General features: G+C 43.5%; 1 protein-coding gene across 2 annotated transcripts in view; it reads right to left on the bottom strand.

Moving 5' to 3' along the window:
- The window catches only part of LOC116366166 (paired box protein Pax-2-B-like), a 36,685-nt gene extending 13,478 nt beyond the window's left edge, over positions 1–23,207 (bottom strand). Inside the window, exons 1-5 of one of the 2 annotated variants that reach the window (XM_031818413.1) lie at positions 22,592–23,207; positions 20,848–21,025; positions 19,758–19,955; positions 14,306–14,385; positions 10,464–10,583 (exon numbers count right to left, since the gene is read on the bottom strand). In XM_031818413.1, the coding sequence (XP_031674273.1) occupies positions 10,464–10,583; positions 14,306–14,385; positions 19,758–19,955; positions 20,848–21,025; positions 22,592–22,634 (619 nt within the window). In that variant the 5' untranslated portion in view covers positions 22,635–23,207. The remainder of the gene's footprint in view (positions 1–10,463; positions 10,584–14,305; positions 14,386–19,757; positions 19,956–20,847; positions 21,026–22,591) is intronic. The other variant, XM_031818414.1, reaches the window with a different exon arrangement.
- Positions 23,208–23,484: the final 277 nt, after the last annotated feature.

The following is a 23,484-nucleotide window of genomic DNA, read 5'->3' as shown; positions in this document are numbered from 1 at the left end:
CCGTGAAGAATTGACCAAAGCAACGGCGTCAAAATATAAGATCGTAATTGTTATAGTATCTTATTCATGGTAAAATTCAACCTGTGTTCAGTCTGTGTTTAGGCCTGAGTGGAGGCACATGGAGGTGAAACGGCACCTTAGGGTCATGAAGGCCCCTCTTTTCTGAATAGGCTTTTTGCCTTTCTGTTGTTCTAGTTTGAACAACATTATCTAGCTATACGTAAGCTAGTGATTCTCTTTCCCAAGCATTGCATTAGCATTCTGTTTGAACAACATTATCTAGCTATACGTCAGCTAGTGATTCCCTTTCCCAAGCATTGCATTAGCATTCTGTTTGAACAACATTATCTAGCTATACGTCAACTAGTGACTCCCTTTCCCAAGCATTGCATTAGCATTCTGTTTGAACAACATTATCTAGCTATGTGTCAACTAGTGATTCTCTTTCCCAAGCATTGCATTACCATTCTGTTTGAACAACATTATCTAGCTATGCGTCAACTAGTGACTCCCTTTCCCAAGCATTGCATTAGCATTCTGTTTGAACAACATTATCTAGCTATACGTCAGCTAGTGATTCCCTTTCCCAAGCATTGCATTAGCATTCTGTTTGAACAACATTATCTAGCAATACGTCAACTAGTGACTCCCTTTCCCAAGCATTGCATTAGCATTCTGTTTGAACAACATTATCTAGCTATACGTCAGCTAGTGATTCCCTTTCCCAAGCATTGCATTAGCATTCTGTTTGTTTTTGTGATATCACTCCCTCATTTACAACTAGCTTCAATTTACACCCTGAATTAAATCCAATTAACACTAATTTCAAATTAAATTGTACCCGTTGACACATACATTTTTCAATCGAACGTTTTGGTTAATGTATTGTTAACCAAATCAAATATTTAAACATTTTAGTGCACATATGCTCCGCATAGCCTCTCTTCAATATGTCTCAGATAGATACTTTAATATATCTTTCTACTTACACAGATATGTGTAACTAAGACAATTCTCTCACTATACACTCTGCTGGCCTCAGAAAGACAACTCCATATCGTCTGAACGTTGACGGTCTGAGTCATTTGACATTTGAGTCATTTAGCAGACAATCTCATTCATAGCGACGTTCTCATCCATAGCAACGTTCTCATCCATAGCGACGTTCTTATCCATAGCAACGTTCTTATCCATAGCGACGTTGTCATCCATAGCGACGTTCTCATCCATAGCGACGTTCTCATCCATAGCGACGTTCTCATCCATAGCGACGTTCTCATCCATAGCGACGTTCTCATCCATAGCGACATTCTTATCCATAGCGACGTTCTTATCCATAGCGATGTTCTTATCCATAGCGACGTTCTTATCCATAGCGACGTTCAACAACGGTAGGTCCAACTACAGACGGTGTACAGTGACGGTGTACAGGAAGGCCCTGACACCATTCTTCATCGATCTGTTCCTGGGTATTAATTAAGCAGCCTTTTTTTCATTGATTTAGCACATTATAGTTCAGTGCGTTACCGCCTGTCTCTCAGACTTGATGTTGTTGAACTGAGATCCTCTGTTGATTCACCCTTCTCCCTGGGCTGCATCCCTAAGGACACCCTATCCCCTATATAAATGCCCTATGGGCCCTGGTCACAAGTAGTGCCGTGTAGAAGGAATATGGTGCCATTTGGGGCCCAGTCCCTCTCTCACCCAAACAGATGGTGATGCTGACAGAACACTGATGTGAACAGGATTCATGGCCTAGTGCTCCATCATTCATCTGTCCCTGTCTCTGTCCCTGTCTCTGTCTCTCTCTCTCTGTCGCTGTCTCTCTCTCTCTGTCTCTGTCGCTGTCCCTCTCTCACCCAAACAGATGGTGATGCTGACAGAACACTGATGTGAACAGGATTCATGGCCTAGTGTTCCATCATTCATCTGTCTCTGTTCCTGTCTCTGTCCCTGTCTCTGTCTCTCTCTCTCTCTGTCGCTGTCTCTCTCTCTCTCTGTCTCTGTCCCTGTCCCTGACTCTGTCTCTGTCTCTGTCCCTGTCTCTGTCTCTGTCCCTGTCTCTGTCCCTGTCTCTCTCTCTGTCCCTGTCTCTGTCCTTGTCCCTGTCTCTGTCCTTGTCCCTGTCCTTGTCACTGTCTCTGTCGCTGTCCCTCTCTCTGTCTCTGTCTCTGTCCCTGTCGCTGTCTCTGTCTCTTTCTCTATCTGTCTTTCTATCCCCTCTCCTCCTCTGTCTGTCTGTCTGTCTGTCTGTCTGTCTGTCTGTCTGTCTGTCTGTCTGTCTGTCTGTCTGTCTGTCTGTCTGTCTGTCTGTCTGTCTGTCTGTCTGTCTGTCTGTCTGTCTGTCTGTCTGTGAATGATATGAAATGATGATCTAATTGTGGAATTTCTCTTTTTTTTATTACTATCACATTGTACAAAAGCTTCAGACAACGCAGAAATATATATATTTTAAATAATTGAAATGAAGAATACCCATAATGGTAGCTATGATTGTCCATATTGTGGGTCGTATTTGAATAGCGATGTGAAATGGTTTCAAAAGACTGGACACACTTGGTGAGATATCATTCTCTTTATTGGCCATTAGCTAGATACCGTATCCTGAAGAAACCTCTCAGCTGTATCTGTCCAGGTGATTTCAGCTCAATCACCCAATAGAATGGGTGTCAGCAGCCCGTTGTCCGTAACTGTTAGTCAGTATCTTAATAATGTACCTTAATTCAACAATCTGTATTTCCACCACAGTATAGTAATATATCTCTGCTAACGTTGCATCCATTCTAGAACATTCTAACACTGTGGTACGGAACATACAGCCCATTGTCCGTAACTGTTAGTCAGTATCTTAATAATGTACCTTAATTCAACAATCTGTATTTCCACCACAGTATAGTAATATATCACTGCTAACGTTGCATCCATTCTAGAACATTCTAACACTATGGTACGGAACATACAGTGACAACACAATTACCAAACAAAAGCAGTTCCCTATCGGTCCAAAGCATGTTGTCTATTCCACAGGCTGCAATACAAATTTCTTCTTGGCAATAATTCCTACAGTCATTGAACAGAATATTTCAGACCCTTGAGCTATTTCCTTTGTCTTTTCCAGTTGCCAGCCCCTCGGAGGGGAGTGGGGATGCGTGTGGAGGGTTGGACGGGTTGGACGGGGGGGGGGGGGGGGGGGGGGTTGGGGGGGGGTTGGAGGGGAGAGAGGAGATGGAGACTAGGATGTTAATTTGTGAGGTAATAGCTTTTCTCTGCGGAATTGCAAATTCTCATATATATGGACAGCAGACAGGACATCCATGGTCACCAACGACACGATGGGTACGTCCCAAAGGACACCCTATCCCCATTATAGTGCACTACAAGGCCCTCGTAAAAAGCACTGCACTACAAAGGGAATAGGGTGCCCTTTAGAACACAGCTCAGCTCCAGAGGTCCTCTCTCCTCTCCTCTCCTCTCTCTCTCTCTCTCTCTCTCTCTCTCTCTCTCTCTCTCTCTCTCTCTCTCTCTCCTCTCCTCCTCTCCTCTCCTCTCCTCTCTCCTCTCCTCTCCTCTCCTCTCCTCTCCTCTCCTCTCCTCTCCTCTCCTCTCCTCTCCTCTCCTCTCCTCTCCTCTCCTCTCTCCTCTCCTCTCCTCTCCTCTCCTCTCCTCTCTCTCTCTCCTCTCTCTCCTCTCCTCTCTCTCCTCTCCTCTCCTCTCCTCTCCTCTCCTCTCCCTCCTCTCCTCTCCTCTCCTCTCCTCTCCTCTCTCTCTCTCTCTCTCTCTCTCTCTCTCTCTCCTCTCCTCTCTCTCTCTCCTCTCTCTCTCCTCTCCACGCTCTGTCCTGGCTGGCAACAATAGCTGCCAAGTGTAACATGCTACTTTTAATTTGCAATAACACATGACAAAGCCAGATTAATGGCTCTTATGACACGAGTGTCCCTGGCGCCGGTCTTCTCCAGGACCCGGTGTACATAACGCGTGTCACACTACATTATCTCTACATCCCTCTAGTAATGGGGAGACCTGCTTTCTTTAAAGGGCTCCTCACTGCTGAGTTGGAACTTAGGAGCTGTCTGACTGGTGCACCTTGGCACAGAGCCACAGTACAGCCGAGGTTCTGGACCTCGACACACCGTCCTTCCCTTTCACTGCATGAGCCGCTTACGTTCAGCTTGTTATTATTGTTATTTACCCTAGCTACCGAGTTAGTTTTTTAATACAGTTAAATAAAGTTTGTTTTTCACCGTTTGATAAAGACTGTTTGTCTTCTATAAATGTTCCTATGTGCAGAGGTAAAAGTGTATACAGGTATACAGTGTATACCTTTCTACAATAAAGTCAACTCTTGGGGGGCGAATTCTCTTCACCGCGAATGAGAGAACATGGTGGTGTGTGAGTTAACATTCAATCTCTAAAAAAAGAGTTTGTGCCGTGATCAGAGAGTCATAATCAGGCTTAGCAAGTTAAACGGGGCTCGGCTCACAGAAGGCTAAAGACTGGACGATGGGGACATATAATCCAATGCATTAACTCATACCGCCAACACAGTAGCATACCTCAACATATACAGCATCAAGATAGGTTGAAACAAACAGCTTATTCAACACTGACCTCTGGTCTTAGTAGGAAACACTGACCTCTGGTCTTAGTAGGAAACACTGACCTCTGGTCTTAGTAGGAAACACTGACCTCTGGTCTTAGTAGGAAACACTGACCTCTGGTCTTAGTAGGAAACACTGACCTCTGGTCTTAGTAGGAAACACTGACCTCTGGTCTTAGTAGGAAACACTGACCTCTGGTCTTAGTAGGAAACACTGACCTCTGGTCTTAGTAGGAAACACTGACCTCTGGTCTTAGTAGGAAACACTGACCTCTGGTCTTAGTAGGAAACACTGATCTCTGGTCTTAGTAGGAAACACTTACTCTGGTCTTAGTAGGAAACACTGACCTCTGGTCTTAGTAGGAAACACTGACCTCTGGTCTTAGTATGAAACACTGACCTCTGGTCTTAGTAGGAAACACTGATCTCTGGTCTTAGTAGGAAACACTGACCTCTGGTCTTAGTAGGAAACACTGACCTCTGGTCTTAGTATGAAACACTGACCTCTGGTCTTAGTAGGAAACACTGACCTCTGGTCTTAGTATTAAACACTGACCTCTGGTCTTAGTATTAAACACTGACCTCTGGTCTTAGTATGAAACACTGACCTCTGGTCTTAGTAGGAAACACTTACCTCTGGTCTTAGTAGGAAACACTGACCTCTGGTCTTAGTAGGAAACACTGACCTCTGGTCTTAGTATTAAACACTGACCTCTGGTCTTAGTAGGAAACACTGACCTCTGGTCTTAGTATTAAACACTGACCTCTGGTCTTAGTATGAAACACTGACCTCTGGTCTTAGTATGAAACACTGACCTCTGGTCTTAGTATTAAACACTGACCTCTGGTCTTAGTATTAAACACTGACCTCTGGTCTTAGTATTAAACACTGACCTCTGGTCTTAGTATTAAACACTGACCTCTGGTCTTAGTATTAAACACTGACCTCTGGTCTTAGTAGGAAACACTGACCTCTGGTCTTAGTATTAAACACTGACCTCTGGTCTTAGTATGAAACACTGACCTCTGGTCTTAGTATTAAACACTGACCTCTGGTCTTAGTATTAAACACTGACCTCTGGTCTTAGTATTAAACACTGACCTCTGGTCTTAGTATTAAACACTGACCTCTGGTCTTAGTATTAAACACTGACCTCTGGTCTTAGTATTAAACACTGACCTCTGGTCTTAGTATTAAACACTGACCTCTGGTCTTAGTAGGAAACACTGACCTCTGGTCTTAGTATTAAACACTGACCTCTGGTCTTAGTATTAAACACTGACCTCTGGTCTTAGTATTAAACACTGACCTCTGGTCTTAGTATTAAACACTGACCTCTGGTCTTAGTATTAAACACTGACCTCTGGTCTTAGTATTAAACACTGACCTCTGGTCTTAGTATTAAACACTGACCTCTGGTCTTAGTATTAAACACTGACCTCTGGTCTTAGTAGGAAACACTGACCTCTGGTCTTAGTATTAAACACTGACCTCTGGTCTTAGTATTAAACACTGACCTCTGGTCTTAGTATTAAACACTGACCTCTGGTCTTAGTATTAAACACTGACCTCTGGTCTTAGTATTAAACACTGACCTCTGGTCTTAGTATTAAACACTGACCTCTGGTCTTAGTAGGAAACACTGACCTCTGGTCTTAGTATGAAACACTGACCTCTGGTCTTAGTAGGAAACACTGACCTCTGGTCTTAGTAGGAAACACTGACCTCTGGTCTTAGTATGAAACACTGACCTCTGGTCTTAGTAGGAAACACTGACCTCTTGTCTTAGTAGGAAACACTGACCTCTGGTCTTAGTAGGAAACACTGACCTCTGGTCTTAGTAGGAAACACTGACCTCTGGTCTTAGTATTAAACACTGACCTCTGGTCTTAGTATTAAACACTGACCTGTCTCGAGTTCCATTAATATTAAATGTATAGTAGACTAAATAGTAATTACTTTGCGAACTATAATTTACTGTAACACACAGTAAAGTAAAGCATGATGCCGTCTAGCTATAGTCATGATATCGGATGCAATATACTATTTTTTCAAACGGTGGCTCGCGGCGAGACATTGTTTTTAAAGCAGTGTTTTGATGAGCCATGATGTGAGAGAGGATTGAAGGCCCGAGGTTGATATTTTTGGAAAGATAAACTATCAGTGTCCCTTGGCTTGTGATTCCAGGTGGGTATTATTGACTGGGTCTGGAGAGGTAGTATGTAAGAACCATATCTCTACCCTACACTACCACACCTGAAATCCCCACACTCCCCACCCAACCACCCTACACTCCCCCAACCAACCACCCTACACTCCCCCACCCAACCACCCTACACTCCCCCACCCAACCACCCTATACTCCCCCACCCAACCACCCTACACTCCCTCAACCAACCACCCTACACTCCCCACCCAACCACCCTACACTCCCCCACCTGAAATCCCCACACACCCAACCACCCTACACTCCCCCACTCAACCACCCTACACTCCCCCACCCCACCACCCTACACCCCCTGCTTCCCTCTGCTCTCACTAGGGCTGGAGAGGGAGTATTTGTGCGTCCCAAATGGCACCTTCCCTATTCCCTATTTTCCCCATAGGGCTCCCGTCAAAAGTAGTGCACTATATAGGGAATAGAGCACCATTTGGAACGCAAGCTATATAAGAACCACAGAGCCCTGTTCCCTCTGCTCTGCTCTTTCATCAGCATGCCGCCCGGCCCGGGGAACTTAAATCAAGGAAATGGCAGGACATCAAGGAGATCATTTGAGACTGAATAGCCGTAGAAACATGGGGCTGTCATCTATTAGAGGAGAGGACCCTCCAAAACACGCCGCCGAGCAGCTTTCCTCTCTCTACGAGCCCCTCTATTTGTCCTTATAAGTCCTTCCTCACCATGTCCTCTAATGCCTGTCTCTCTCTCTCTTTGTCCTTATAGGTCCTTCCTCACCATGTCCTCTAATGCCTCTCTCTCTCTCTCTTTGTCCTTATAGGTCCTTCCTCACCATATCCTCTAATGCCTGTCTCTCTTTCTCTCTCTCTCTCTCTCTCTCTCTCTCTCTCTCTCCTTACAGGTCCTTCCTCATCCTGTCCTCTAATGCCTCTCTCTCTCTCTCTCTCTCTGTCCTTATAGGTCCTTCCTCACCATGTCCTCTAATGCCTCTCTCTCTCTCTCTCTCTTTGTCCTTATAGGTCCTTCCTCACCATATCCTCTAATGCCTGTCTCTCTCTCTCTCTCACTCTCTCTCCCTCTCTCCTTACAGGTCCTTCCTCATCCTGTCCTGTAATGCCTCTCTCTCTCTCTCTCTCTCTCTCTCTTTGTCCTTATAGGTCCTTCCTCACCATGTCCTCTAATGCCTCTCTCTCTCTCTCTCTCTCTCTCTCTCTCTCTCTCTCTCTCTCTCTCTCTCTCTCTCTCTCTCCTTACAGGTCCTTCCTCATCCTGTCCTCTAATGCCTACTATGCCCTTCAGTATCAATCTGCATGGAAATGTGTGCCTTCTATCATCCGATGACTAGATATTACACCCCAGCTAATAGGAAAGACTTCTTGTAGAATAGTCTGAAAATTAACTCTTGTAAAATGTCATCCGTTTGCATTCTGCCTTACGATCTCTCTCCACTAGCAGCATCTCTTTACAGCGGAAGAGAGTTGATTATGTCATTTGCCTTGTCCACGTCATGCTGGTTTTTATATCTCTGCCAGGAAATCTACCTTCGACACGTCATTAGTCATACCCTCTCCCTCCCATCCTTCCATTTCTCCATCCCTCCACGCAGCACACACATAAAACATCCTATTCCTCCGAATACCCCCACAAACCCTGCTCGCTGCTCGCGCTTCTCCTCTCCACTTCCACCCGACAAATGTCATACAGGACAAAAGACAACGGTATGAAATCCTACTGCATATCGTCGTACGCTCATTAGCTACGTTCCTTACATACTACAGAAACAAGGGACTCATTCCCCTCCCAGTTCCCCATCTCGACACCAGTCTCCTTCCATAGGGTACATGTCCTCTTAACACAGTCTGGTTGTGAATGAATGGTCCTGCTCCATTATTCTCACCAGATGCTTATGTAGTGACATTAGAAAGCATGTTGCTTACAGATCCAATAATCTATATGGCCCCGGGCTTCTTATATCCACTACCTACTCTTTGAGACAGTAAAAAAGAGAGGGAAAGAGAGACGGGGAGGGATGGAGGGGGGAGACGGAGTGATAGAGGGAGAGGGGGTAAATGAGCGAGAGAGAACAAGAGGGGAAAGAGAGAGGGGGAGAGAGGGAGAGAGAGGGATAGAGGGAGAGTGAACAAGAGTGGAAAGCGAGACGGGAGAGAGAGAGAGCGAGGGAGAGAGAGAGGATGGGGGAGCGAGAGAGAGAGAGAGAGAGCGAGGGAGAGAGAGAGGGGGGGGAGCGAGGGAGAGAGAGATTGAAGGGGGAGAGGAAGAGAGAGAACAAGTGAGGAAAGAGAGAGAGAGAGAGAGAGAGAGAGAGAGAGGGGGGAGAGAGAGAGAGAGAGAGAGAGAGAGAGACAGGGAGGATGAGGTGCTGCTGGTGTTAAACGTGTCTCCTACACCGGAGGTGGTAGACGTTGGTTTCTTGAGTGACCTGGGTGGTTGGCTACATCATCTTGACATGTAATTATCTAAGCCCCTCTTAATCACTTCAACAAAGATTAATTGCACAAGACAACAGTGGAGGTCATGTCTTCAAATCAAACAGCTCTTCCACTTCTTCGTGACACACTAGAACACAGTATCATGGTACATTTAGCCTTTATGGTTTTCCTGTAGTATCACTTTGCTCTGGCAATACACATCAGAATGTCTGATGCTGTACACTAGCTAGTTGTGTATGATGTTATGAAGACTGGGAGATATTCTATTCAGTATTTTCTATTTTGACTAGAAATGCTCCGATCCGTTCTGATCTGAAGTAAATCCATATTAGAACGCATCAACTCATCAAGGTGCTCTGAGTCAGACAACATCAAGGTGCTCTGAGTCAGACAACATCAAGGTGCTCTGAGTCAGACAACATCAAGGTGCTCTGAGTCAGACAACATCAAGGTGCTCTGAGTCAGACAACATCAAGGTGCTCCGAGTCAGACAACATCAAGGTGCTCTGAGTCAGACAACATCAAGGTGCTCTGAGTCAGACAACATCAAGGTGCTCTGTGTCAGACAACATCAAGGTGCTCTGAGTCAGACAACATCAAGGTGCTCTCAGTCAGACAACATCAAGGTGCTCCGAGTCAGACAACATCAAGGTGCTCTGAGTCAGACAACAACAAGGTGCTCTGAGTCAGACAACAACAAGGTGCTCTGAGTCAGACAACATCAAGGTGCTCTGAGTCAGACAACAACAAGGTGCTCTGAGTCAGACAACAACAAGGTGCTCTGAGTCAGACAACATCAAGGTGCTCCGAGTCAGACAACATCAAGGTGCTCTGAGTCAGACAACATCAAGGTGCTCCGAGTCAGACAACATCAAGGTGCTCTGAGTCAGACAACAACAAGGTGCTCTGAGTCAGACAACAACAAGGTGCTCTGAGTCAGACAACATCAAGGTGCTCTGAGTCAGACAACATCAAGGTGCTCTGAGTCAGACAACAACAAGGTGCTCTGAGTCAGACAACAACAAGGTGCTCTGAGTCAGACAACATCAAGGTGCTCTGAGTCAGACAACAACAAGGTGCTCTGAGTCAGACAACATCAAGGTGCTCCGAGTCAGACAACATCAAGGTGCTCCGAGTCAGACAACATCAAGGTGCTCATAGCCAGACAACATCAACAACAACACAACATTTTGGGACAAATACTATTCTGAGGAATAAGAAAGCCTTGTCTCTTACCTTCATCTCGTTTCCTCTTCTCGCCATTTGACCGGGGAATACCCAGGATGCCGTTGATGGAGTAGGACCCCACGGGGTCGTTGGAAGGGCTTGTTATAGGTGGAGAGGCCTGGCTCGGTACTGAGGGAAAAGAGAAATTTTCAAATTATTATTTCACCTTTATTTTGTGGTACTGTGTAGCTCAGTTGGTAGAGGCACTTGCAGGATCGTGGGTTCGATTCCCAGGACCACCCATAACTAAATGTATACACAGAGTAGCCGACTGTAAGTTGCTTTGGATGAGGTTCGATTCCCAGGACCACCCATAACTAATGTATACACAGAGTAGCCGACTGTAAGTTGCTTTGGATGAGGTTCGATTCCCAGGACCACCCATAACTAAATGTATACACAGAGTAGCCGACTGTAAGTTGCTTTGGATGAGGTTCGATTCCCAGGACCACCCATAACTAAATGTATACACACAGTAGCCGACTGTAAGTTGCTTTGGATGAAGCATCTACTAAATAGTATTTCATGTTATTATTTAACCAGGTTGTTCAAATTGAGTAGAAAATATATTTTTTCAATGGAGACAAGGGTGATTAACAAGGGTTGGGGTTATGATACCGCTTACCCATGGTGTGGCCTGGTGTAAGGGTTAGGGTTAGGATACATCTTACCCATGGTGTGGCCTGGTGTAAGGGTTAGGGTTATGATACATCTTACCCATGGTGTGGCCTGGTGTAAGGGTTAGGGTTATGATACATCTTACCCATGGTGTGGCCTGGTGTAAGGGTTAGGGTTATGATACATCTTACCCATGGTGTGGCCTGGTGTAAGGGTTATGATACATCTTACCCATGGTGTGGCCTGGTGTAAGGGTTAGGATACATCTTACCCATGGTGTGGCCTGGTGTAAGGGTTAGGGTTAGGATACATCTTACCCATGGTGTGGCCTGGTGTAAGGGTTATGATACATCTTACCCATGGTGTGGCCTGGTGTAAGGGTTAGGATACATCTTACCCATGGTGTGGCCTGGTATAAGGGTTAGGGTTAGGATACATCTTACCCATGGTGTGGCCTGGTGTAAGGGTTATGATACATCTTACCCATGGTGTGGCCTGGTGTAAGGGTTATGATACATCTTACCCATGGTGTGGCCTGGTGTAAGGGTTAGGATACATCTTACCCATGGTGTGGCCTGGTGTAAGGGTTATGATACATCTTACCCATGGTGTGGCATGGTGTAAGGGTTATGATACATCTTACCCATGGTGTGGCCTGGTGTAAGGGTTATGATGCATCTTACCCATGGTGTGGCCTGGTATAAGGGTTATGATACATCTTACCCATGGTGTGGCCTGGTATAAGGGTTATGATACATCTTACCCATGGTGTGGCCTGGTATAAAGGTTATGATACATCTTACCCATGGTGTGGCCTGGTATAAGGGTTATGATACATCTTACCCATGGTGTGGCCTGGTATAAGGGTTATGATACATCTTACCCATGGTGTGGCCTGGTGTAAGGGTTAGGGTTATGATACATCTTACCCATGGTGTAGCCTGGTGTAAGGGTTATGATACATCTTACCCATGGTGTGGCCTGGTGTAAGGGTTATGCTACATCTTACCCATGGTGTAGCCTGGTATAAGGGTTATGATACATCTTACCCATGGTGTGGCCTGGTATAAGGGTTAGGATACATCTTACCCATGGTGTGGCCTGGTGTAAGGGTTAGGGTTATGATACATCTTACCCATGGTGTAGCCTGGTGTAAGGGTTATGATACATCTTACCCATGGTGTGGCCTGGTGTAAGGGTTATGCTACATCTTACCCATGGTGTAGCCTGGTATAAGGGTTATGATACATCTTACCAATGGTGTGGCCTGGTATAAGGGTTAGGATACATCTTACCCATGGTGTGGCCTGGTGTAAGGGTTAGGGTTAGGATACATCTTACCCATGGTGTAGCCTGGTGTAAGGGTTATGATATATCTTACCCATGGTGTGGCCTGGTGTAAGGGTTAGGGTTAGGATACATCTTACCCATGGTGTAGCCTGGTGTAAGGGTTATGATATATCTTACCCATGGTGTGGCCTGGTGTAAGGGTTATGATATATCTTACCCATGGTGTGGCCTGGTGTAAGGGTTAGGGTTAGGATACATCTTACCCATGGTGTAGCCTGGTATAAGGGTTATGATATATCTTACCCATGGTGTGGCCTGGTGTAAGGGTTAGGGTTAGGATACATCTTACCCATGGTGTAGCCTGGTGTAAGGGTTATGATATATCTTACCCATGGTGTGGCCTGGTGTAAGGGTTATGATATATCTTACCCATGGTGTGGCCTGGTGTAAGGGTTAGGGTTAGGATACATCTTACCCATGGTGTAGCCTGGTATAAGGGTTATGATACATCTTACCCATGGTGTGGCCTGGTGTAAGGGTTATGATATATCTTACCCATGGTGTGGCCTGGTGTAAGGGTTAGGGTTAGGATACATCTTACCCATGGTGTAGCCTGGTATAAGGGTTATGATACATCTTACCCATGGTGTGGCCTGGTGTAAGGGTTATGATATATCTTACCCATGGTGTGGCCTGGTGTAAGGGTTAGGGTTAGGATACATCTTACCCATGGTGTAGCCTGGTATAAGGGTTATGATACATCTTACCCATGGTGTGGCCTGGTGTAAGGGTTATGATATATCTTACCCATGGTGTGGCCTGGTGTAAGGGTTAGGGTTAGGATACATCTTACCCATGGTGTGGCCTGGTATAAGGGTTATGATATATCTTACCCATGGTGTGGCCTGGTGTAAGGGTTAGGGTTAGGATACATCTTACCCATGGTGTGGCCTGGTATAAGGGTTATGATATATCTTACCCATGGTGTGGCCTGGTGTAAGGGTTAGGGTTAGGATACATCTTACCCATGGTGTAGCCTGGTGTAAGGGTTAGGGTTAGGATACATCTTACCCATGGTGTGGCCTGGTATAAGGGTTATGATATATCTTACCCATGGTGTGGCCTGGTGTAAGGGTTAGGGTTAGGATACATCTTACCCATGGTGTGGCCTGGTGTAAGGGTTATGATATATCTTACCCATGGTGTGGCCTGGTGTAAGGGTTAGGGTTAGGATACATCTTACCCATGGTGTAGCCTGGTGTAAGGGTTATGATATATCTTACCCATGGTGTGGCCTGGTGTAAGGGTTAGGGTTAGGATACATCTTACCCATGGTGTAGCCTGGTATAAGGGTTAGGGTTAGGATACATCTTACCCATGGTGTGGCCTGGTGTAAGGGTTAGGGTTAGGATACATCTTACCCATGGTGTGGCCTGGTGTAAGGGTTAGGGTTAGGATACATCTTACCCATGGTGTGGCCTGGTGTAAGGGTTAGGGTTAGGATACATCTTACCCATGGTGTAGCCTGGTATAAGGGTTATGATACATCTTACCCATGGTGTGGCCTGGTGTAAGGGTTATGATATATCTTACCCATGGTGTGGCCTGGTGTAAGGGTTAGGGTTAGGATACATCTTACCCATGGTGTGGCCTGGTATAAGGGTTATGATATATCTTACCCATGGTGTGGCCTGGTGTAAGGGTTAGGGTTAGGATACATCTTACCCATGGTGTGGCCTGGTGTAAGGGTTAGGATACATCTTACCCATGGTGTGGCCTGGTGTAAGGGTTAGGGTTAGGATACATCTTACCCATGGTGTGGCCTGGTGTAAGGGTTAGGGTTAGGATACATCTTACCCATGGTGTGGCCTGGTGTAAGGGTTAGGATATATCTTACCCATGGTGTGGCCTGGTGTAAGGGTTAGGGTTAGGATACATCTTACCCATGGTGTGGCCCGGGGCAGACAGGGATGTTCCATCTGGAGACGGGTGGAAAGGCTGCTGGACTTTTGTTCGTATTATCCTGTGATCACAGGAAAGAAAAGATGGTGTCAGTGCTGCTTCCTGCTCTTGGATCAGTTGACTGACGAGATGGAGTCAGTGCTGCTTCCTGCTCTTGGATCAGTTGACTGACGAGATGGAGTCAGTGCTGCTTCCTACTCTTGGATCAGTTGACTGACAAGATGGCGTCAGTGCTGCCTCCTGCACTTGGATCAGTTGACTGACAAGATGGTGTCAGTACTGCTTCCTACTCTTGGATCAGTTGACTGACAAGATGGCGTCAGTGCTGCCTCCTGCACTTGGATCAGTTGACTGACTTTTCACACAATACAGCATGAGGCTATCATTTTGAACATCACCGTGAACGAAGGGCCAGAATGGTCAGTGGTTTAACTTGTTGTTTTTGCAACCTAAACTTCTTCTAATCACAGATTGGATGTAGAAGAACAGATGTTGGACTATATTCTCTATATAATGAAATATTTATTACCAGGACCCATAGTGCAATGTGTCTGAGTGAGATGTCAGTAGTATCTCACCATAATAATGGGTCCAATCCAAAGTCCAGGTGTAGAAACAGCAGTGCCTACATGTTAGAAAGCCTACTGTACCTTTAAAAGGTGAGATCTGGAGAAGAAAAGTCTTCATTGCACTTTTGCTCTGAGAGGTGATCTTGCAAACAAAGCATGAAATCACATCAATTCACCTCAATGATTGGCTTCACTGGTTCTACCTGGCCTGAGCTAATCAGCTCTCCTTCTCTCTCCTTCTCTCTCCTTTCCCCTGCTTCTTTCCCTCTCTCCCTGCCACACGGTAAAGGTTTCCAGGGCTCTCTCTCTCTCTGACTGCTGCCCCTTGGCTTGTCCAGGGCTGTGTCCCAAATGGCAACTCTATTCCCTATATGGTGCACTACTTTTGACCCGAGCTCTATGGCACCCATAGCCCTATATCCCTACGGGCCATGGTCAAAGGTAGTGCGCTATATAGGGACTAGGTTGCCATTTGTGACTGACCACAGCTCTGAGGTCTCTGTGGCTTCAGCAGCAGCCCCCCAGTGCCAACCCCGGTGTGGACGAGGGTCTATTGATCGAGAGCTTTGGGGGGAGAAAAAAGTTTGGGATTAGTCACAGGCCTAAACAGATGCAAATAGAAAGCTATAAATTATATGTGACAGGAAAGCAATATTTCCTTATTGCCTTGCACAAGCTTACGCCAGCATTAGATTCCTTTAACCTGACTGGCACCGTGGGGAAGAGGGGAGCTGTCATTGTAATGTGTAAACTTTAAAACTATATATCATGTATGACATGGTGTGTAGCTATTTTAGAACACGGACGGAGCATTAAAGGTGGATCGAGGACGTGGAGGACACATAATGACACGTGTCCCAGTTCACGTTTGCTTGGTTTCCTAATCCTAACACAGATCTGTTGTTGAGAATTTCACCTTTCTTTCTATTTTATTAACATAATAGTATTGTTATTTAAGACCTCTATTTTATTCAATTGTGTTGCAAATTGAACCGCTTGGTCTGATACTGAACAATTGAACAATTTACACCACCTACAATTATTTTAGACGTTAACTAAAAGTCTTAGCCTTTGGGGGTGGAGGGGGACATCATTTCACTATTTGATTGAGAATTTTAGGACCGGTGTAGGTATAATCTTTTTAATAAAAAAAAAAATGTTTTCATAAAATATTGGATTTGGCCTTTACTACTATAGGCCATAGAAACACATTGAACAACACATTCATAAATGGCAAAGGAATAAGGTTTTGAAGTGTCTGTCCCAAATCTAGAAGATATCAGAAAGCTCAGGAAATAGTGGACACATATTTAACCTCTTTTTATTTTGTTGGCACAAAACTATCTCCATAACTCCATTCATTGTTTAAACCAGTACCAAGTTACCTTCTGACGGAGAACGCCATTGTGATAAAACGGAGATCACCATTGTGATAAAACGGAGATCACCATTGTGATAAAACGGAGAACACCATTGTGTTCGTGAGAATCTCGTCTTTCTACAAAGTGTTCCATGTTCGGTTTGTTTTAGGCGAAACCGTTTGGACGCTACGGACATCATTTGTGAGAAGACCGATATTTGGGGGATGTCTCGTGGTCTGACAAACACCGCTGTAGCTCGGCCACCAACAACCGCAGATGCGGAAGGCCGACACGGGTGGATGTGGTGGATTGAGACTCAGCCCATGCAAAACAAATAAAGATATCTCGAGCTTAAACTGATGGATTTTGATGGGTATTTGTTTTTATTATGTTACTTAGACTGATGCACCGGTAGACCCTTCAGGATTTTAATGGAAACCCCTTAAAATCTAATATTTATGTTGTTGACTGTAGACACAAAGGACCAAGATATTCAGCTATATATTGTTAAGATGGCTGTGGTATTGATATTGTTTTGAGGTTCAAGGAGTAAAGTACCCACTACTGTCAGACCTCTCCTTAGGGCAAAGCTACAATACAACGACTAGCCTTCCCAGAGATCACATATCAATATTTGATTTACATTTTTTTCCACTTCACTCCATAACAGTTATTTGACCCCCTGACTTCTGTGTGCGATATAAATCCAGAAGCCTTTATTTGGAAATACATGTTCTTGATATCGAATAAGCAATTTGAAGGAATGAATTAATGACTTAGCTGTTGCTGAAAATCCCCTGAAGAAATATTAAAATTGCTTTACTTTTGAATCAATATTATTGAACGCCATTGAGACCCCTTTTTTATGTGTAGTAACGGCTAGCGGCGATACTTGTTGTGGGGTCATTTCTTCCTTGTGGCGCGGTGGCCCAGACCCAGTCCAGCCAGACACCAACTACAACAGGATCTCTATAACAGTTAATAATGCATACAGGGGAACAGTGTTTAAACCTAGATCCTCTTATGTCAACAGTCCCGGGGTCACTTTTGTTTGGCCATAAAAAAAACCTTTTAGAGTAACGGTCAGTAGTCCCAGTCCTTCCCTTTGTCTACGCTTTGTTAGTGTAGCCAATTCTCCACGTGATTCACCTTGTTTAAAGATAAGTGCTATACTGGCCAATATGAAGCTACTGCCTGGTCTGTTGTGTACTGGATGGAACATCAACCGGTGTTTTGAAGACTGTTTTAGGAAAACCCTTATTGGGAATGTGCTGTGTGTTCGTAACTGCTATTGAGTCATAATCCTAGACATATAGTCTACTGATGCATGGTTGGCATTGAACCTTCCACTGTAGAACAGCCCTTTTCTGGTCTCAAGGAAGCAGGTTTAGACAGATATTTCATACAATTACTATCCAACAATTCAGTCAAAATATTGCATTGGACTGACTTGAGTTAAAACCGTGTGTGTGTGTGTGTGTGTGTGTGTGTGTGTGTGTGTGTGTGTGTGTGTGTGTGTGTGTGTGTGTGTGTGTGTGTGTGTGTGTGTGTGTGTGTGTGTGTGTGTGTAGAATAAAGTGTCAGATAATTTAAATGTAACATTGAACCACTAAAAGGTTCTTCACTCCACAAAGAGAAATATTCAGTATTATGAAATTAAAATACATTCAAAGTAGCTTTCGTCTTTGGTTAATAGAATTACATTTAGTTAAATTCACATTTTAATACCCCCCCCCCCCCCCCCCCATAATAAACAAAGACACATAGGGGATTATTTCAGTTAAAAAATAGCTAAGCGAGATTGAATTTGATTCTAATTGAAAACTTTATAGGTGGATCTTTTAATGATATGAATGTACATTTTGAATCTATCACATACATGTGTCTGAGACTGCTTAAATGGGCCTTTTTAAGCAATCACGAGGCATGAAATGAATTTTTCTTCAGCTCTTTCTCTATTTAAAAAGATGTCTTGTGTGGGGCTGTCTGTCCACGCTCTTTCTGCAGTCAGCTCATTAAAGTGTGATGCTGCTGCTGCCTCTATGGAACACTGCCTCTTAACGAAAGTTCATCACCGAGGATCTCTGGCGGGTAGGGGGTCTATTTCTCTACCTCTTTCTCCCCCTCCCCTCTCTCACAATACTATCTCTCTCTCTCTCTCTCTCTCTCTCTCCCTCTCTCTCTGCTATCGCTCTTACACCCCTTGGTCTGTTTCACCAATGCACTCAAAGTCCTCTTTGTGATCATGATGTTTCCTTGTTACTTTACAGAAGTGAAGGCTATATGTGGTGGTATTATAATGCAGTTCTCCACATCAACCATAAATACACCATCTGACCTCAATCTTGCACGTGCGATCTTAACCAGCGGGCAGGCAGGATCCTCTCCAAATTAGATTTGTATGAGGAAGTTTTCAGAATATCTATTTACATAAAATGTCATTTGATAATGAATTCATAACACGTGTTTTTAGTGAAAATACACTTCCCACTCTTTGTTTCACTGGTTGGACAAATACACTAATATAGGCCGAATGCTTTAACAATCCCATTATTTTACAAACTATAACAGCGATATGTGAAATAAGACAAAATGCAACTGCATTTAGCAAAGGCAAATCAGAGAAAAATAGACGATGTATATACATACAGGTGCGCCTGAACAAGGAAGTTAACCCACTGTTCCAAGGCCGTCATTGAAAATAAGAATTTGTTCTTTAACTGACTTGCCTCGTTCAATAAAGGATTTTTTAAAAATAAAATAAAAACAGGTACTCCTCTTTAAATAGACCACACGACTCCACAAAGCTTCAAACCAAACCAGCTATAGGTCTAAACTGTAAAGAAAATGTCCAATACAACACATTAGATGTGGTGCTATTGAACAATTGCTCGGCTTTCGGTGCCACGCGGGATCTGGTCACCGGCTTGCCCTATTGATCGGTTTTCATCCAGACAGATTCACTTCGTCCTAAGATATACTGCTGATTGCTGGGGGAGTTTGGACTGAAAGATTGAATTGCACCGTCGAGACCACCCTCGATGGGAGAAAAAGTTTGTCAAACTCTGGACTTATAGGTCCTATAGGCTCCTATTCTGCAGTGCAGTTCATAGATGGAAAACGTACATTGACAAAAATACCTTGAGAGTTCATCACGACTTGGAAGATGCTTTAGAAATACTGTTAAATAGTCATAAAGATGTTCTATCCGTATAACAGCCAATGGAAGTAAATTATACAGTATATAATAAAGTCAATCTCCTGTAAAAAAATAAAATAAATGTAGGCCAGGCGTTGAGGCCTAAACATGGACAGACGAAAGCAATGCTGCTATTATTGTCATTTGTAAATTTTCTTGATGAAATTTGCAAGGATGTTTCCCAATTTTATGATTTTATATATTTTCCAGATGTTTTTGACGTTAACATAATACTATTTTACGTTTTCATTCAAAGGAATGGGCTTATTGGTTATGTCATTATTAATAAAGAAATAGTGGTTACCTGTTAATGGACGAGACGCTTGGAACCGTGTCGTTGTCACAGACGCCCTCAGCTAACAGTCTGTCTCTGATTTCCCACGCGAACATGGTCGGATTCTGACGCTTGTAGTCCGCTATTTTATCCACAACCTTTGGAGTCGCCACTTTCGGTTTGGACCCACCAATAACTCCTGGCTTTATACTTCCGGTCTCGTAGTATCTGCAACAATAATCAACAACGTATCGATCATGAAACATCTAGGCTATCTGTTGGATGGACAATTGTTCGTTTTCTTGGCTAGAGTTGATTTAAATTATCATTAGATTTGTGGATGTATTCGAATGTTTATGCACCTTATGCCCCCAAAATACTGTGTTGCGCCTACAGGACATTCAACCCGCAAACATCTCCAAAATGTGCACATTGTCGTCTGAGGCAAACTTGATATATATATGTACTTTATAGCCTAGGCTATACTCTAACTCTGTGTGGTGGAGTGACTTAAAATCTTTTTGTAGGATCCAAAAATAACAGCGAAGACTTATGATCAAATAATTGAGCTATTCCTTCCGGCTACAACCCATTACAATGGTGTCCAACTTTATCTTCTGTGCCAAAAAGACTAAGAAAAGATTGAGAAAACATGCAATTAATTTCAAATGACATGCTACCAAGTGTTGCTATTGAACTCATTTAGACAAACATTCCAAGTGCATAAAACAAATACCTTTTAAAATCCTTTTGATAGCTGAAAAATATTTTAAAAACATTCAAATGTCGTACGGACACGAACCCAATACAATTCAGTTGTAATCTGATATAGCCTAAATTACGGGGATACCAGTTTAGCTGTGTACAGACACAGTACCGCTCCTCGTGATGGCTAGGATTAAGTCAGATATTGTTTCTTATATCCTCATTATGTGTGCATAATATACTGACGTGTTTCCACTCTTTTTTTTGTTGCCATGTTTTGTTATATTTTGGTCGAATCTGTTTTATTTGGAGTCTGCCAATATGTAGGGATAAGAGTTGCAGGACAGGTGCATTTTTTTTATTTTTAAGAGTGCGTTTTTCTGTCTCATGATGGGTAGTTTCTCCACCGTCTTACCTGCCCAGTATTTTGCTGACACAGCCGTGGCTGACCCGTAGTTGTCTCGAAATGTCACAGGGTCTCACTCCTTGGTGCGCGAGTTCTACGATTCTTGTCCTCACCACGTCAGGTAGGGGTCTGCCGTTGACAAACACCCCGCCTAGCTGGTTCACACCGCCGTGCCCTATATGGGAGACAACAACAGCACAGAAAACCATAACATTAAATACAGGGGTGTGGGAGATTTTGTAGGTTATAGTATCACCTCAGCTATAATGCACTGTATGGCATTACAACGTTTCAACGGAACAATTTAGACATATCATATCTAAGCATCCGGTCTTGAATATGATTTTAATGGTCCAATATCCAAGCCTGTACTTTAAGATGGACATGTGGTTGTGGGTTGGGGGCTATATTATTCTTTCCCAGGGACGTCATCAATTCATGTATAAAAAATAAAAATAAATGTATATCAACTCTGTTTGTAGGCTACTCTGAAGATGTGCGTGACAAGGTCACGTAGGCTATAACTTTTAGAAAGACAGTATGATATTATAGCCTACTATTAGCTACTATAACATATTGGTAAGTGAACGGTTGGTTGTCCAAAATTGCTCCTCCATTGAATATCACGCTAGTTTCCTGCAGGCTATCCTGTTCAATAGCAATACTGTCATTTTACAATCCCCCCCCCCCCCCCAAAATAGGTAATTAACCATTTATAAACACATGCTTAATTAGCATAAATGGTCTATATGATAGTTGGAATATTCTTCATACTTTAATTAGACCGATTCTATTTTATAAAATGGTAACACTGCAGTGATAATACGTATCATCTCTCGTCTAGATCGTTTAATACAAGGCGGATATCTTTTCAACTCTGGCCCACGGCTCGGGTTGGCTATAGAGTTACACGCTCTTTCATTTTTCTTTTCTCCGTAATTATAAATAATTAAGCGCTTTGATTACTCATATTACATATTATTTTGTAAATGAAGAAAAAAAAGGGGGGTAAATTATTCACAAGCATGAACAAAACAACATCTAACTCCATTCATTATTTCACCTGTACAACAACAATAGGCCTTGCAATATCATGTCAAGTAAATTTGTAACAATATTATATTCAATTAAGATACTGTTTATTTTAATGTGTGTATTGTTTAAGTGTTATTTGGTAAATCAATAAATTGGTGCCTATTAGAATATTGGCCTAATAAATTGGCACTGACCTGTCAATGACACGTATTAACCTGGTGACAGGTTTACTAATTCCAATGTGACGTGTTTTGTTCTTCTATTTTTTTTTCTTCAAATTTGGTAACGCTACACAAAACGTGGGCCTTTTTTACGAGTTTACTGTGCACAATTGAGAAAAATACAAACACAATAATATATTAGATGTACGTGTGCCGGTCTGTAAATAAGCACATATTATAAACACAATATTTTCAGTTAAAAAATAGTTTCAAATGTGTCTTCCAAATATTAACATTCCCATCGAAGTTGATTGGATTTGCTTGTTCACAATGCCACTGTAATTCAGGCTACATTAAAACGCTGGAGCGGTTTTGTTTTGTCGGTTGTGATATGCAACAACATGCAGACGATGTTGCATTGTCAGTGGAATGAGTGTATCGCTGTCAACGATAATATTCGCTAGGCTATTGGCCTATTTATAATCATTATCTTGTTTTCACAGGCTCAGTTTTCGTTGCAAACACAACAATATCTGAAAAACTCATTATCTACTTACGGTGCATCGCTGAGAACGGGTCTACTTTGCAGTGAATATCCATCGGATAGCAAAGGAAAGACGGGTAATCAATGGAAGTCGCCGTTTCGCCTTTGTAATGCAGATAAAAATGGGAAGAAACGGAAAAACTTTATTCGATTAAAGATTTCGCTTTTCCCTCCACTCAGTCAATGAGAGGGTTTAACTTCTTCTAAAAGTTGCCGTCGTGGTAACAGTCCGTGCCGAGAATAGAGGCTACTGCTGGTCAGGTGCAGAACATGACCGACGCTTGGTTCATCAACGTGGAAATGTTTTTCAGTTTGAGTTGGATTTTCAAAACCTGGAATGATGAGATGATTTTTCTCAGAACATGATGACGAATAGGACAAACCTTTACGTCTAAAACCGTTCCTGACAGTCCTGTGGTAAATAGATAGATCCTAGTTCCGGCCTTGATTTGCTGGTTGGTTGCGGTGGATAGTACGCTCAGATACGCATAGACATGACAGAAGAAACATGGACACTGTGGGGAGTCTGGTGCCCTGCTACCTTCCCCTTTTCCTTGACTCTAAAATGGGGTGGATGCGTTAGCCTGAATCTTTGGGTTGAGAATGAAGCCCCTCACCGTGTGTGCGTTTCTAAAAGCAAGCTGCCTGCCCCCCCCTCCTCCCCTCCGCGGACCCCCTTGCTTATGGATGAGTTGTCAGACAAAGGCAATAGATTCCAACACTTTGTGATTCGCCAACGCAAAAACCTGGAGCCCAAACGAGGAGGTCCCAGGGTCTGACACACCGAAAGGGGAGGGAAAATAAACAAGGAATTGACTCGGAGTTTTAAGATCAGAGTTTCCAGACATTAGATCGGGACGAGGGGTAAATGAAAGCCATTTTTGACTTTATCAATATCTAGAGTTT

This window comes from Oncorhynchus kisutch, unplaced genomic scaffold (assembly GCF_002021735.2).
Source record: "Oncorhynchus kisutch isolate 150728-3 unplaced genomic scaffold, Okis_V2 scaffold1372, whole genome shotgun sequence".
NCBI classification, from domain to species: domain Eukaryota; kingdom Metazoa; phylum Chordata; class Actinopteri; order Salmoniformes; family Salmonidae; genus Oncorhynchus; species Oncorhynchus kisutch.
The sequence above is the reverse complement of the archived record's forward strand: the minus strand, read 5'-3'. Positions and strand labels throughout refer to the sequence as shown.